Source organism: Strongylocentrotus purpuratus, unplaced genomic scaffold (assembly GCF_000002235.5).
Source record: "Strongylocentrotus purpuratus isolate Spur 01 unplaced genomic scaffold, Spur_5.0 spur5_contig_827, whole genome shotgun sequence".
Taxonomy (NCBI): Eukaryota; Metazoa; Echinodermata; class Echinoidea; order Camarodonta; family Strongylocentrotidae; genus Strongylocentrotus; species Strongylocentrotus purpuratus.
This window is the reverse complement of record NW_022145532.1, coordinates 453,311-465,824: the sequence shown is the minus strand read 5'-3', so window position 1 is coordinate 465,824 and position 12,514 is coordinate 453,311. Positions and strand designations below refer to the sequence as shown.

General features: G+C 38.4%; 1 protein-coding gene across 1 annotated transcript in view; it reads right to left on the bottom strand.

Annotated features, from left to right (window-relative positions):
* The window catches only part of LOC115922976 (nucleolin-like), a 42,270-nt gene extending 29,973 nt beyond the window's left edge, over positions 1-12,297 (bottom strand). Inside the window, exon 1 of the mRNA XM_030982856.1 lies at positions 11,973-12,297. Within this exon, the coding sequence (XP_030838716.1) occupies positions 11,973-12,054 (82 nt within the window). The 5' untranslated portion in view covers positions 12,055-12,297. The remainder of the gene's footprint in view (positions 1-11,972) is intronic.
* Positions 12,298-12,514: the final 217 nt, after the last annotated feature.

Below are 12,514 nucleotides of genomic sequence, written 5' to 3'. Positions count from 1 at the left end.
GGTTTGGAGTCGTCTTGGCGGTGTGAATGAGGTGTTAATATATCCAAGCTCGGGATATGGTGTACAAGTTGCTAGATGGCCTCATATGGTATGGTGATAATTAAGAACAACAGGTTGACAAGATAACAAAGATTTGTGCTGTAATTACATTGATTATATTTCAGCCTACAAAGAATACTTGTTTCGCAAGGCTAACTAGTCAATCAATATAATATAGTAATTCATAAGATTTAGAAGGCGTCAAATTCAAGGCGCAGTTGTGCAAAAGAAGGGACTAAAATAGAACATACAGAAAGGAAAGGCCTCAATCATATTCTAAATCAAACAGATGATTTTGAAAAACGAATACCAACAAAAAATGCTCACAGTTTCTCCAACCCTCATTTCCGCCTCCATTTCCAATCTCATTCTCTTCTCATCTTATGTTATGCATCACTGCATGAAATTTCAGCGCTGTCCTTAGCTGCAGCTGTCTGTTGCGGTGCTCTGATCCTTTTTTGTATTTTGTCTTATATCCTACTAATTTCTTCGTGCTTTTTATCTTATGAAAAGGAGCTTTATAAATGAAATGTTATACATTACGCATGACTGTTATCATTATGCTGTCATATTGTAGGGAATCGCTCTAAGCTCATATCATGTTTATTACAACTGACATTAAGAAATCTTAGATAAAGGCCGATATGGGATAATAAATTCAAGTTGAATCCTGACACTTAAATATTAAATTATATTTTTTTTTAAATACCAATACCTATAAATCCTTTTCCCTAATCTATCTCTTTCATATTCGCTGCAGTATGCTTCTGGGTTAAAAAATAATAATATTTGGTAAGCTGTGCACTCTCTCTATTTTATGCTTGTACCTTCGTTAAATGTATAATAATGTTCATTCTATTGCAGCAGTCCTCTGTCTGAACATATTATATTGAACATGTTTCCGGATGCTCTCGCATTCGTGTCCACGAAAAAAAGCTAGAATGTTCGACCATGAGATGCCTACCGCGATTGAATGCAATATATATGATACAGTAATAAAGCTTTTATGATTTCCTATTCTACTGAGAGAGAAAGTCACTTTGACATTAGAGCTAATGCTGGCCTTGGTTCTTGACGTGCATTATCTTTATAGTGGTTTGCACATATAATGTTGCTGCGCCATGATTGTGGAAGAGCTTTCCTAGTATTATCAACTCGACACCGCTCATCCGTATGTGGTACCCCACCCCTCCTCTTCCCATCTCTGCCATGTTCCTTTCCCTGTGTATCTCGTAACACTCTCACTATCACGCACCCACATCCTCTCCTCTTAATGCTCCCACATGCCCCCCCCCCCCCCCATCTCTCTCTCTCTCTTTCTCTCTCCTTTTCTTTCTCTTTCTCTTTCTCCCTCTCTATCTCTGTACGTCCGTATGTCTGCCTCTCTACATTACTCTGTTTATATCTCACTCTCCATGTGTATCTCAAGCTCGGACATCTATTTATTCTATACCTCTTAAAACAAAAATATATACAAACATTATTTTGTCATAATGTACATTGTTAAACTAGCAAAATGTGACGCTTTTCAAGTCAAGTTTGTCTAAAACCTCTCAACTGATTTCGGAAAATAGATAAGACTGTACATTTATCCTTTCGAGAAGGCAAACCAAAACCTATTTATTCGTTGTTTTTTTTCATTCTATTTATTAATGTTTTATTTTTTTCATCTCTAGACCTATTGATATCTCAACCTCTATCTCCCCCTCCCCCTCTCTCTCTCTCTCTCTCTCTCACTCTCTCTATCTATCTCTCTTTCTCTCTCTCTCTCTCTCCCACTCACCCGGTCCTAAAACAAGAACGCCAATCTCATAAATAGCGCATTTCAAGATCACTAGGCACATCTTCCCTTCCCTGCATTATCGTGTAACCCCCATATCAGGGGTAGAAGAAGAAGAAAAAACCGCCACAGCACGTCTCAAGTGACCTCAGAAGCGGTTCCAGAAATATCAATTTCGTGAGGAGGGGAATTTTTTTTTTCTTGGGGGGGGGGGGGAGAGCTGGGGTGGGGAATCGGGGTTCTTACTTTGAAGATTTTTTTCTTCTTCTAGAACCCCTGTCAATGTACCTATCTTTATCGGCGTAAGATAGATTTGTTACTATGACGACCAAGTTGTAACGAGCAAAAAAGGAATTATTTGTGCCTGTATAGGTTAATGATTTACGTGTCTATATAAAGCTTCCTGGTAATCGCACTGCATTGCAATATCGTTGCGAAAGTGGACTTTTCTTCTTCCACAGTGGCATTTGACTTGTGATAACAATGACATGAATTACACAAATTAAAGATAAAACTCATGTCCTCTATTGATGGAATATAATTATGGATTATGCCATCAAGAAAATGATTATACTTTAAGAAAGTTATCTTTTTTCTGTTATAATTCTTATCTATATAATTAAGAGCAATGCCCTTAAATTCATTTAAATGTATATCTTTATTCGTGTCGGTTGTACTGCATTTCTCTTTATATTATCGTCTTCTTGTTATCTTTCTTTTCTGCAATATTTCGACCATTCATCTCCCCCCCCCTCTCTCTTTCTCTCTCTCTCTCTCTCTATCCTTCACACTCCCTTCGTATGGCGTAATCATATATTTCATTCAAGCATTCATAAAACACTTTTCAATATGTCAGGATTGCTTTCTCATTGCTCGTTCCTTTTTGCCCCATATCTTGAACTTCTTTCACTCATTTCATCTTTCATTTCTTCTTTTTCTTCTTCTGTTTCTAACTGTTTTCTTTCTTTTGCGTCTTGTTCTTGATATTTTTTTCGAGCAGTTCAAGCACTTTAAAGCTCAATGCGATTGCAATGTGAAAGAAACGTTGTGAAATCGATCAGAAAAGGTTGATCATCTAGCATAGATGTACTGCAAGGTTCTGGAATCATCAAAATGATAAGAAATTTGGCCAAGTCTTCATAAAGTTAGAAGCACTGTACACAGAAAGAGTATATGGGACTACACACACGTGCGCCACACGTGCATTTCATATCTGTCAACAGGCAAGAGATACACTAATTTACCAAATATATCAATTAGTAGGCGGTTTCCCGTCAAATTTTTTATCATCATGTAATATTCAAAACATATTCTTTCACATGATTGGTAATAAGAGCTTCCATTTCATTTTTTGAAATTGGGGCGTCTTTACCTTTAAGGTTGTTGTTGGAATGGATATCACCATACGCTGTCATCAGCAGACGACGTGCCCTTATTTATCAACTAACCCATCTTTTCGATGGTCAACATCAAGGATATAATGAGGTCAATTCAATTTTAAGTGATCAACTGCGCCGATATAAACATTAACTCGTTTAAAAAATGGTATATAATTCAAAATGCGAGAAATATAAGCCGAGGCCTTTGTTCATTTCAGAAGAGGAAAAATCATCAGGTGTATGAACGCAAAGCTTCATTTATGTAATGCTTATAAGTTAATAATAATAATGGTGATAATGGTAATAGGTCTTCAGAACAGGTCCTCTAATAATTTTGAAAGACAAACATCACATACCTGTCCTTTAATTTCACTTCATTATTCCGTGATATCGTTATTATAGTAAGTCAATCACCTCACGTTCCCAATAATAATAACCACATAATATTGGCAATGTTCTCTCTCTCTTTCTCTCTCTCTCTCTCTCTCTCTCTCTCTCTCTGAGTACGGTCCCTAAGACCAATTTGGACTCGCGATCAGTGCAAGCAGTGATATTGTCGGCGTATATAAGATAATTATGATTATGATAATCTTGATTCAGCAGCGCGAGTACGTAATGGTGAATTAACTCATCATCGGGGGGGGGGGGGGAAATCAATATTGGAATTGATGTAATGAGCTAAAAGCCGGGTGAATCAATAGCATGATGTTTAATAATTGTCATTTGTGTTTGCTTAATTCTCTATAAGCAGTCTCTCTCTCTCTCTCACTTTCTCTTTTTCTCTCTTTACCTTTTGCTTTCTCTCCACTGTATTTTTTTTTACCATCTCTTGTAATTTCACCAGAACCCATTATTCGTATACGTTTTGTTTGATTTATTCCCTGTGAGTTGACAGTTTCCCCAAAGCAATCTTTATCGATTTCGTCTACTTATATTCAAACAATGTTTATTCTGATTCCTACTGGCTTTTACTTTCCATACCACCTCCTACTCTTTTACCCTTCCTCTCTTTCTTTCTCCTTCCTTCTCTCGATTTTTCTCTCCTCGCTGAACATTGTCGAGTTACGTTTGTTTAACCTATTGATGGCATCCTGTGGTAATATTGAGAACCCGCAATGTGCTTAAATTATTCTTTTTCTTGGAAGGCATTGCTCTTTTTTTAACCCTATCTCCCTCTTTCTCTCTCTCTCTTTCTCTCTCTCCCTCTCTCTCTTTCTCTTTCTTTCTTCCTCTTCCAAACCACTCGGTAATGTTGACATGGCATTCTCCCTGAAAACACGAGGTCTTTTTATCTATACCAAGAGGAGACCTAGTTCCGGCGGCCATCTTTTCTGAAAAAAGAGGGGGAAGAGTAAAGGCATCTCATATCAGATTAATTCTTGAATTACTTTCCATGTCATGCCAGTGGATGCAGACGCTATATGCAAGAGTTACTTCACTCCGCCTCTCACAATCTAGGATCGAAGTTAATGGACCGTCTGCGGTTTAAAAAAAAAACTTCATCAAAGATGTTGGCCATGGCGTAATGTAATTGGAAAGTAGTTCAACAAAATGACAGCTCTTCTAGATCTGGCCACAAAAAGATCTCTTCGATTTCCATGAAAACGATTGTATTTTAGCTTCGCAAGTAGCCCTCAAAACTAGGTCATGTTCTGTTGGGTGGCACAATGAGATCGCTATGTTTCTCATTCTGTTTCTCATTTCTTTCTTTCTGCCACTTTCGTTCCAATCCTCTGCTCATTGTGCCATGATCTCCTCATCTCTTCCTCTCCTTCTTATTTTTTTCCACATTCTTCTTCTTCTCCTTTTCTTCTCCTTCTCCTTCTACTAGTTTTCCTTCTTCCTCTTCTTTTTCTTTGTTTTCTTTTTCATTTTATTTTGCTTCCCATTCCCCCTTTCATCTTCTCTTTCACACACATCTTTCTTTCTCTTTTTACATATTACCGTTAGCTTTATTCCCTCATTATGATATTTTCCTAGCCAAGTAATGTAAATGTAAGGACACACTATAGAGCCAATGTATTAGTGATGCCTAAATGTATTTCTATACTATGATGCTTAAAACACTAGGTGAAAGAAAACACTGCACGTTTTAGTCCCAATGTCAAATATACAAATAAGCGCCTTGTCTCGATGAAAGCAAGCATAATGCCTTGATCTCCTCATAGCAATATCTAAAAGCGTCGCCCTACAAAAGAGGATTACAGTCTCTCTGCTATTTTTAGGAAACCTTAATGGACAGAATTAATTATGCATACATTCCATCAAAATGTTTTCATCTGCATGCACTGGAAGCGCACGTCATCGTTCTTGATAATAAGCGAACTAGAAGAAAAAAGCTTTTTCGCTCGATACGGGAGCGACTGATTGTTTTTTTTTGTTCCCGGCGAGAACTGAAATAAAATCAATGACGTCACCACCAATTGAAAGCTATGAGCTTGAAGAGTGCGAAGTCATATGGCAGGAGGTAACCAACAATGGCAAACCCCCCTGCGGTGAATGATTAATTTAACATGACTTTACCCTGCCCTTTCATTAATGCAAAAGCTCCTCTTGGCAATAGACTTTTGATTGGTCGAGAAGGATATTAAAAAAACAAATTCATGATGCTGCTTTTCAATTTTAGACAAACACGCGGCCAATTTACAGCCCCCTGTAAAACACGCGCTATAATTGTTGTTTTCAAATAAAAAATGCATCAACACAATTAAATTGGAATAAATTGGAAGATAATGTGTTTTTTTACGCAAACGCTTCCTCTTCCCTGCAGGTTTACCGGCGAAATACAATGATTATATGAGACAAATATAAGGCATGGGGTGATAAATTCAATTTTAAGGAATCTTTGCTCCATTTGCTCCATTTTAATATGGCGTTATGCTCGTTTTTTGCCGACTCCCATTAGATTGTGAAAATTGTTTTTCCATGTTGGCAATCTTTTATTTTACGAAATAATATAGCACTTGCACTTGCTTTGCAGAGTATACAATCAGAGAATCTTTATTACAAAATGAATTAGCAAAAAAATAAAAAAATACACAGCAACAGAATTTTATGTCTCTTTGTTTTATCATCAAAATTTCTACCTTCCCTTTCCTCTTTCTCTCCCTCTCACGATCTAAATCTTCTTTCTGCAGGAGAACGTCTATCAGACCACGCCTTGCAGCTTATCCATATGGATCGAATTTTGTAAGCAAAGGTAACAAGCTCGACATAAAGCTCCCAGTGCAATTTGCAAAGTTGAACGATAAGCTTGGCTTAGACGCCGTTTCATATTTACCAGGCTAATCCTGGGAAATGGAGTCAGGAAAATTGAGCCACTTTTTGAAATGGCGTGCTCGTCATCTTTGTGCTAGCTTGAGATTAGAAGTATAATCTAGCTCCAAACAAAGAAGGATCGATGTGTTTTTGTATTTTAAGTGCTTCAATCTCAAGGGATTGGCTTAACGAACAGATGTAATATCTTTCAGAGAGGGGACTCTGAATAACTAGACGCCATAAATAAGAGCATGAGAAATTTGTAGTGGATATTGTTCCTTTTTCGTCATTAAAGGGCTACCCTGTTTACCATCAAAAGAAAAAAGAAGAGTAGCTCTTTGTTCAAAACGAATAATAGTTGACGGAACATATCTCGGGGTCATGATCACTATTTTTTATTTGGACGTAAAAACAAAGCTGTACAGTAGTCTTACATTAAAGGTATCCATTATTTACAATACCTGGAATAATAATAATAATAGCTGACATTTATAATGCGCCTAATACTTTGTTTCTAGGCGCAGTACATAATATTTACCCCGATCGTCGGATTCAGGCTAACCTACACACTATGTATGCACATTCTCCACTCCCTGGAAAGCATTCCGGCCAGTCGCCATTTTACAAGCGTCACTTGATCATCCAACCACATTAACTTTCGCATCCTACCGGGTACCCATTTAACACACGGGTGGAGAGTGGCAGATGTAGATTAACGTTTTGCCAAAGGACATTAGTGCCATGTCGGGGATGGAACCACGACCTTCGAATTTTAAGTCAAGTGCTTAAACCACTCGACTATGACACTTCTAAGACAATAATACCTTTGTTGTCTTTATTGAATGTTGTATTGTAATGAGGTTTATGCCACACATTAAAATATTACATCGATAATGAGGTTATGTAAAGTAAGCACAAATTTGTTAATAAAGATTATGATGTACAAATTATATTTAATCTCCATAATAATAGCCAATTCGTACAATCCCTATATTCTTCCTTGCTTTTGCCGGTTGTTGCGTTACAACACACTTGTAGCACATCGAACAAAAGTCCCTGGAAAATCAGTCTCTAGCCCACACAATTCTTAACACTACTAATTCTGTTTTAATTCTGGAAGAGAGACTAACTAGATCAGACTGACCTGGTCAGTCTTCTAGGCCTTTTTGGTCAGGAATGAATTTATACAAACCTAAGAGTGAGCTTTATGCCTCTAAACTGTAGGTCACTTTGCTATAATTATGCACAGACAGAAGTGAGTGTAGGAAATTTCCTGGTGAAGGACATAGCTATTGACCAATATAGATGGTCAAACCATGGTCAAACCATGGTCAAACCCAAGCACACGAAAATTATCACCGTCATCCATATGGACATAAGCCCCGAGGATAAGAATTTTACTTTTCGAGTTGTTTGCCACCTTCTTAACGTCAGCCAACCACCCCCTCCCGCCCCCGCCCAGTATACCATATTTTAACAACATCACACTGTAAACACATTTTAAACAACAACCAGGCACCCCCTGGAAAACAAAACAACAACGGCATCAGCAGAGTCTTAAAAACATAATAGCCAATACCATCAACACAGAGAAATCGAGGTTTCCAATGAGAAATATGAGCATTCCTATTAGTGTTGGTTGGTGATTTCATTGACAAAGCTGTAATCTCACAGGAACTAATTAACATCAATGGTGACAATAACAAGATCTCGAGAGAAAACAGCATCAATAAGGAAAAATGTAGAATGTGTGTCATGGATTAAAGAAAAAAAAAGAACATCCTTATCACCAAGGATAAACACAGCTTCAATTCCCTATAACTAAATCGTTATGTCATTGCAGGTCCCGATGTGAAGAAAATAGCGATGATTATCATTAAAACATATCAAAATCATTAAAAATGCACCTAAAGAGAAGGTGGTGAATATGCGTACAAAAATGTCTGCCAAGATGGAGCATGGTTCTAGCTGGTTGTAACCATGGCAACTATCCATAGAACAAAAAATGAACTGATTAATACAAAATATATAGCTATAGATAGGGGAGGAAGTTGACCTCGGTATACAAACAGGGAGATTGAGAGGAAAAGTAGATGGGACTCCCCAAAGACACACTCTGAAGCTTTCGTTGGTTCACTAGTGACCCTCCATCATCCATATCTCAGCCAGTAATTAGGTTCCTTGCTTCTGGAGAAAACAATCGACATCGAAAATGCGTGACCGTAAACAGAATTTACAAGTAAATGCAGAATCACCGATTTAAGATAACGGAGAATCAAGGTACCTGGTAAATTGACTTTAAAAAATCTTAGGGTTGCCATGACAACGGAAAGGGGCTGGACCGGGACTGCATCGCTAAAGTTTGAAGTATTGAATGAAAATGGGAATTCGACGTTGAGGAAACCGTGAGGCACTTGCGTTAGCATTTATAGAAAGCTGTGATGGTGAGGATCAGGAAGTGGTGAGCTTATAATATTTATAACATGAAAACTAAACCATTTGAGCACGAAAATATTAGTCAGTGATCTGATCAAACTCTGCTTACATTATTACGTCATTGGTAGTAATTTATGATCATGCATTTAAGCTTAAGAAATAAAATGAAGATTTCATAGTCGGTCGATATGGGAGATTTCTAAATCACTAAAGTGCTGCTTGAGTACAGAAGAGGAAAAATCAGTAAACATAAAAGATAGGAGCTGCGCTTCCAATGGAAAGCGACCCACATGATCCATCAAGATATTACTCTTTTCCTTTTCTATTCCTTCTTCTTCCCAACGCACTCTTCATCTGTAGCTTTCTCTTTCTTTGGCTCTTCCAAAGTTCTTGTCATTCTCTTATACCTCAGTCACACCAACGAGCCGGCCAACAGACCGATCACAATAATCTTTAGAAATCTAGCCATCTGATTGGTCGAAATTGGAGTCCTGATTTTAGCCATGCCCACCTACAGGTCAATAGTCTTTTAAAAGATGCCCGCATGTCCCCTTACCGGTCAATAGTCTTTTAAAAGATGCCCGCATAAATACATATGGTGAGATCCCCATTGGTTTACGTGTAAACAGTTTATTTGTGCGAGCGCGGGGTGATATCAGGATGTAACGTCCCCTTGAGCCTATAAAAACAACTTTCCCTCTCATAGCAGTCATTATATCTAGACAATAACATTACCACCCAATGGCCAAAAGTCGTTGGGTTTGGAGTCGGTCGTTAGTCGGTTTGACTGAGGTATAAAGCCTTGTCCAGATATGAAGGGGTAAACCGCGACGGATTTTTATGACGACGTTAAGTGTAATGCGCTTAACACTTTTGTATCTTATAACACAAAGCTATATAAGTGAATTCGCGTAGGATCATTGTTGCGAGCAGTAGCAAATCATCGACAATGTTAAAAACGCTGGCGTTTTTTTTTTCATTGCGTCGGTTTACCCCGTCATATCTGGTATCTAATATCTCTTTTTGCCGCCTTTCATTTGTTTCCCGTCGTTGATAACTTTGCGTGCACCTTCAGCCTTCAGGTCATGAGTTGGAAACAAAAAATCAGCTGTAGCACAAAACCCATTTTGCTATCCCCCTTCATTTTCCCCCAAAATACAACTTCGACCTAAATGATAAATGCCAACATAAATTATGTGTCGGCTTTGTTTTATAAATTCGAGGAAAACGAGGACAAGATGAGGCGGGATGAAAGAGAGATGTAAGCAAATACAAAACGGAACACGGGGGTGTAAGAGTGCTTGCAATTTTCCAAAGCTATGGGCGACATATGACCTATATCTCTACAATAAATCTCAGAGTAACCCATGACATTTTCTCCTTCGTATTGTGCCTCAATTCCCATCATAATTTATGCCATAATTCTTTATCTACCCCAAGGGCCATTCTTGAACAGAAAAGACGGTAAAATGTAAAGGAGAAAAGGAACGTTTTACGCAAAACTCTGTGTGTGGAACAAAAATAAGAAAACAAAAGAAAGAAAGTAAGGTTAAGATATAGGGATGAAGATACAGGAGTAATAACATTACGAGAGATTGAGAGAAAGAGAGAGAATCGAGGGTGGAGGAGAAAGAGAAACAGAGGGAGAGAAACTTGTGAGCGTGTGTATGTGTGTGTGTGTGCGTGTGTGTGTGTGTGTGAGAGAGGGGGGGGGCAGACAGAGAAAGGAAAGAGAGGGAGAGACAGTGTGCGTGTGTGCGTGTGTGTGCATGATAAATAAGACGGGGCCTCTGTGTTCGTGTGTGTTTGTGTGTGCGTAGGAGATTGTGATAAAACAATAGTAATGGAAAGAGAGGGGGAGGTGCACAGACTGGGAGGGGGAGGTGGAGAAAGAGAGGAAAAAGGGAGAGAGAGAGAGAGAGAGAGAGAGAGAGAGAGACGGAGAGAGGTGGTAGGGTAAAGGGTGGAGCCTGTGGACTCGAGATGAATCTTGCGTCTGGGAAAACCTAAACAGTGCAGATGTGAATAACGAATGAATAGCAACGCAGAGGAGAGAATGGTGATGACTATAGAGGGAAGGAGAAGAAGGGAGACGAATGATGAAGCACGTTGAGCCGTTCCTAACGCCATGGTGACTTGAGGCGACATGAAATCTTAATGTGATATAAACCCAATTTTCGAGAGTGAAATTGGTGTCGGGCCTCGCGGGGATGATGAGAACAGGTTGAGCGCTCTCTTTATGTACACTGTGAAGATATAAAACTCGAGAGCCGCTCACTCTGAGCGCTCCGATGCGACACAATAATAAACCCTTCTAAAGGAGGTGCAAAACGGGTAAGCTAAAGAGCTCCCCCTTACAAACAGAAAGTCGAAATGAATTACCATAAAATAATGTTACCACAGGCATACTGCTGGCATTTTTATTTCTTTATAGTAAACATCAATAATCGACACATGATATTGTCCAGAAAGACTTTTAACGATACATTAGGAGAGGACCAAAACCTATATTCAACGAATCTCTTTCTTTTGCTGATTAGCTAAACCACATATAAAAGACGGACAGCATATCTTCAACAACATTGCCTTAGACATTGCCTTGAGCAATACAATTTTGTTATTTTTGTACACACAAACACACACACAAAAACCTTCGCGAGAATGAAAAAAAGACCTGAACATTACAACAGTACTTTGGAGCAAATGAAAAGTGTTACAATGCAGCTACCAAGATGAGATACATGTTTAATTAAATGAAGGGGAAATATGATAGAAATGGCAAACATTATTAGCAAACATATGGTAATGTTATGATTAGGGAGATGTGAGTTTTAGTCATCAATTTGAGAGGGAAAAATCAAATGGATTGTTTTATTATTTCATTTGTAATAGCTTTGAGAAATATTAATACTTTAAGATCGTTCAGGTTTTACTAAACATCACGGGGTAAAATTAACAAGGATGGATATAATTGTATTTAACTTTAACCGGAATGAAAACAATTGTTAGGCCTATTAAATATTTAGATAGTCGTAGGCTTATTGAGATAAATTAAACTGACTTAATGAAAATAAACATACCTTTGAGTGGAGCAGCCAAAGCCGAAAGAGCGAACACAAAAATAAGCAAAAGAGCGAATATCCTTGTTTGTAAAGACTGCATATTGAAGACTGTTTTTGCGTTTAAGTTGAAAACGGTTGTAAAATGCTACTAAAAATAGACGAAAGGAACGTAGATCAAATTTACAATTTATAATCCTTCTTTTGCTTTCAGAAAAATAAAACTGTAGAAGGCACTAAACTATATCCAAACTGTTTCTCTATCGCCCGGAAGTATAAGCGATGTTTAGCACACTGTGTGACTGTATACGAACACGGAGAGTGGATGAATGCGGCGCCACGGATTGCATCTATTCATTTACCCATCTATTGCAGCATCCATGCCACCTGCAAGATGCGCATGCTCAAAGCATCATTACCGTTTGATACGCTGCTCCTCCCCATCACTATTCGGTCCCACATTATAGATAGGTTCGGGAGCAGGGACGGGGAGCAGCCGACGGAGAAACATAGAGCCTGTTTGGATGAATCGACGTTGCAATGCATGCACGTCAGCCCAATAC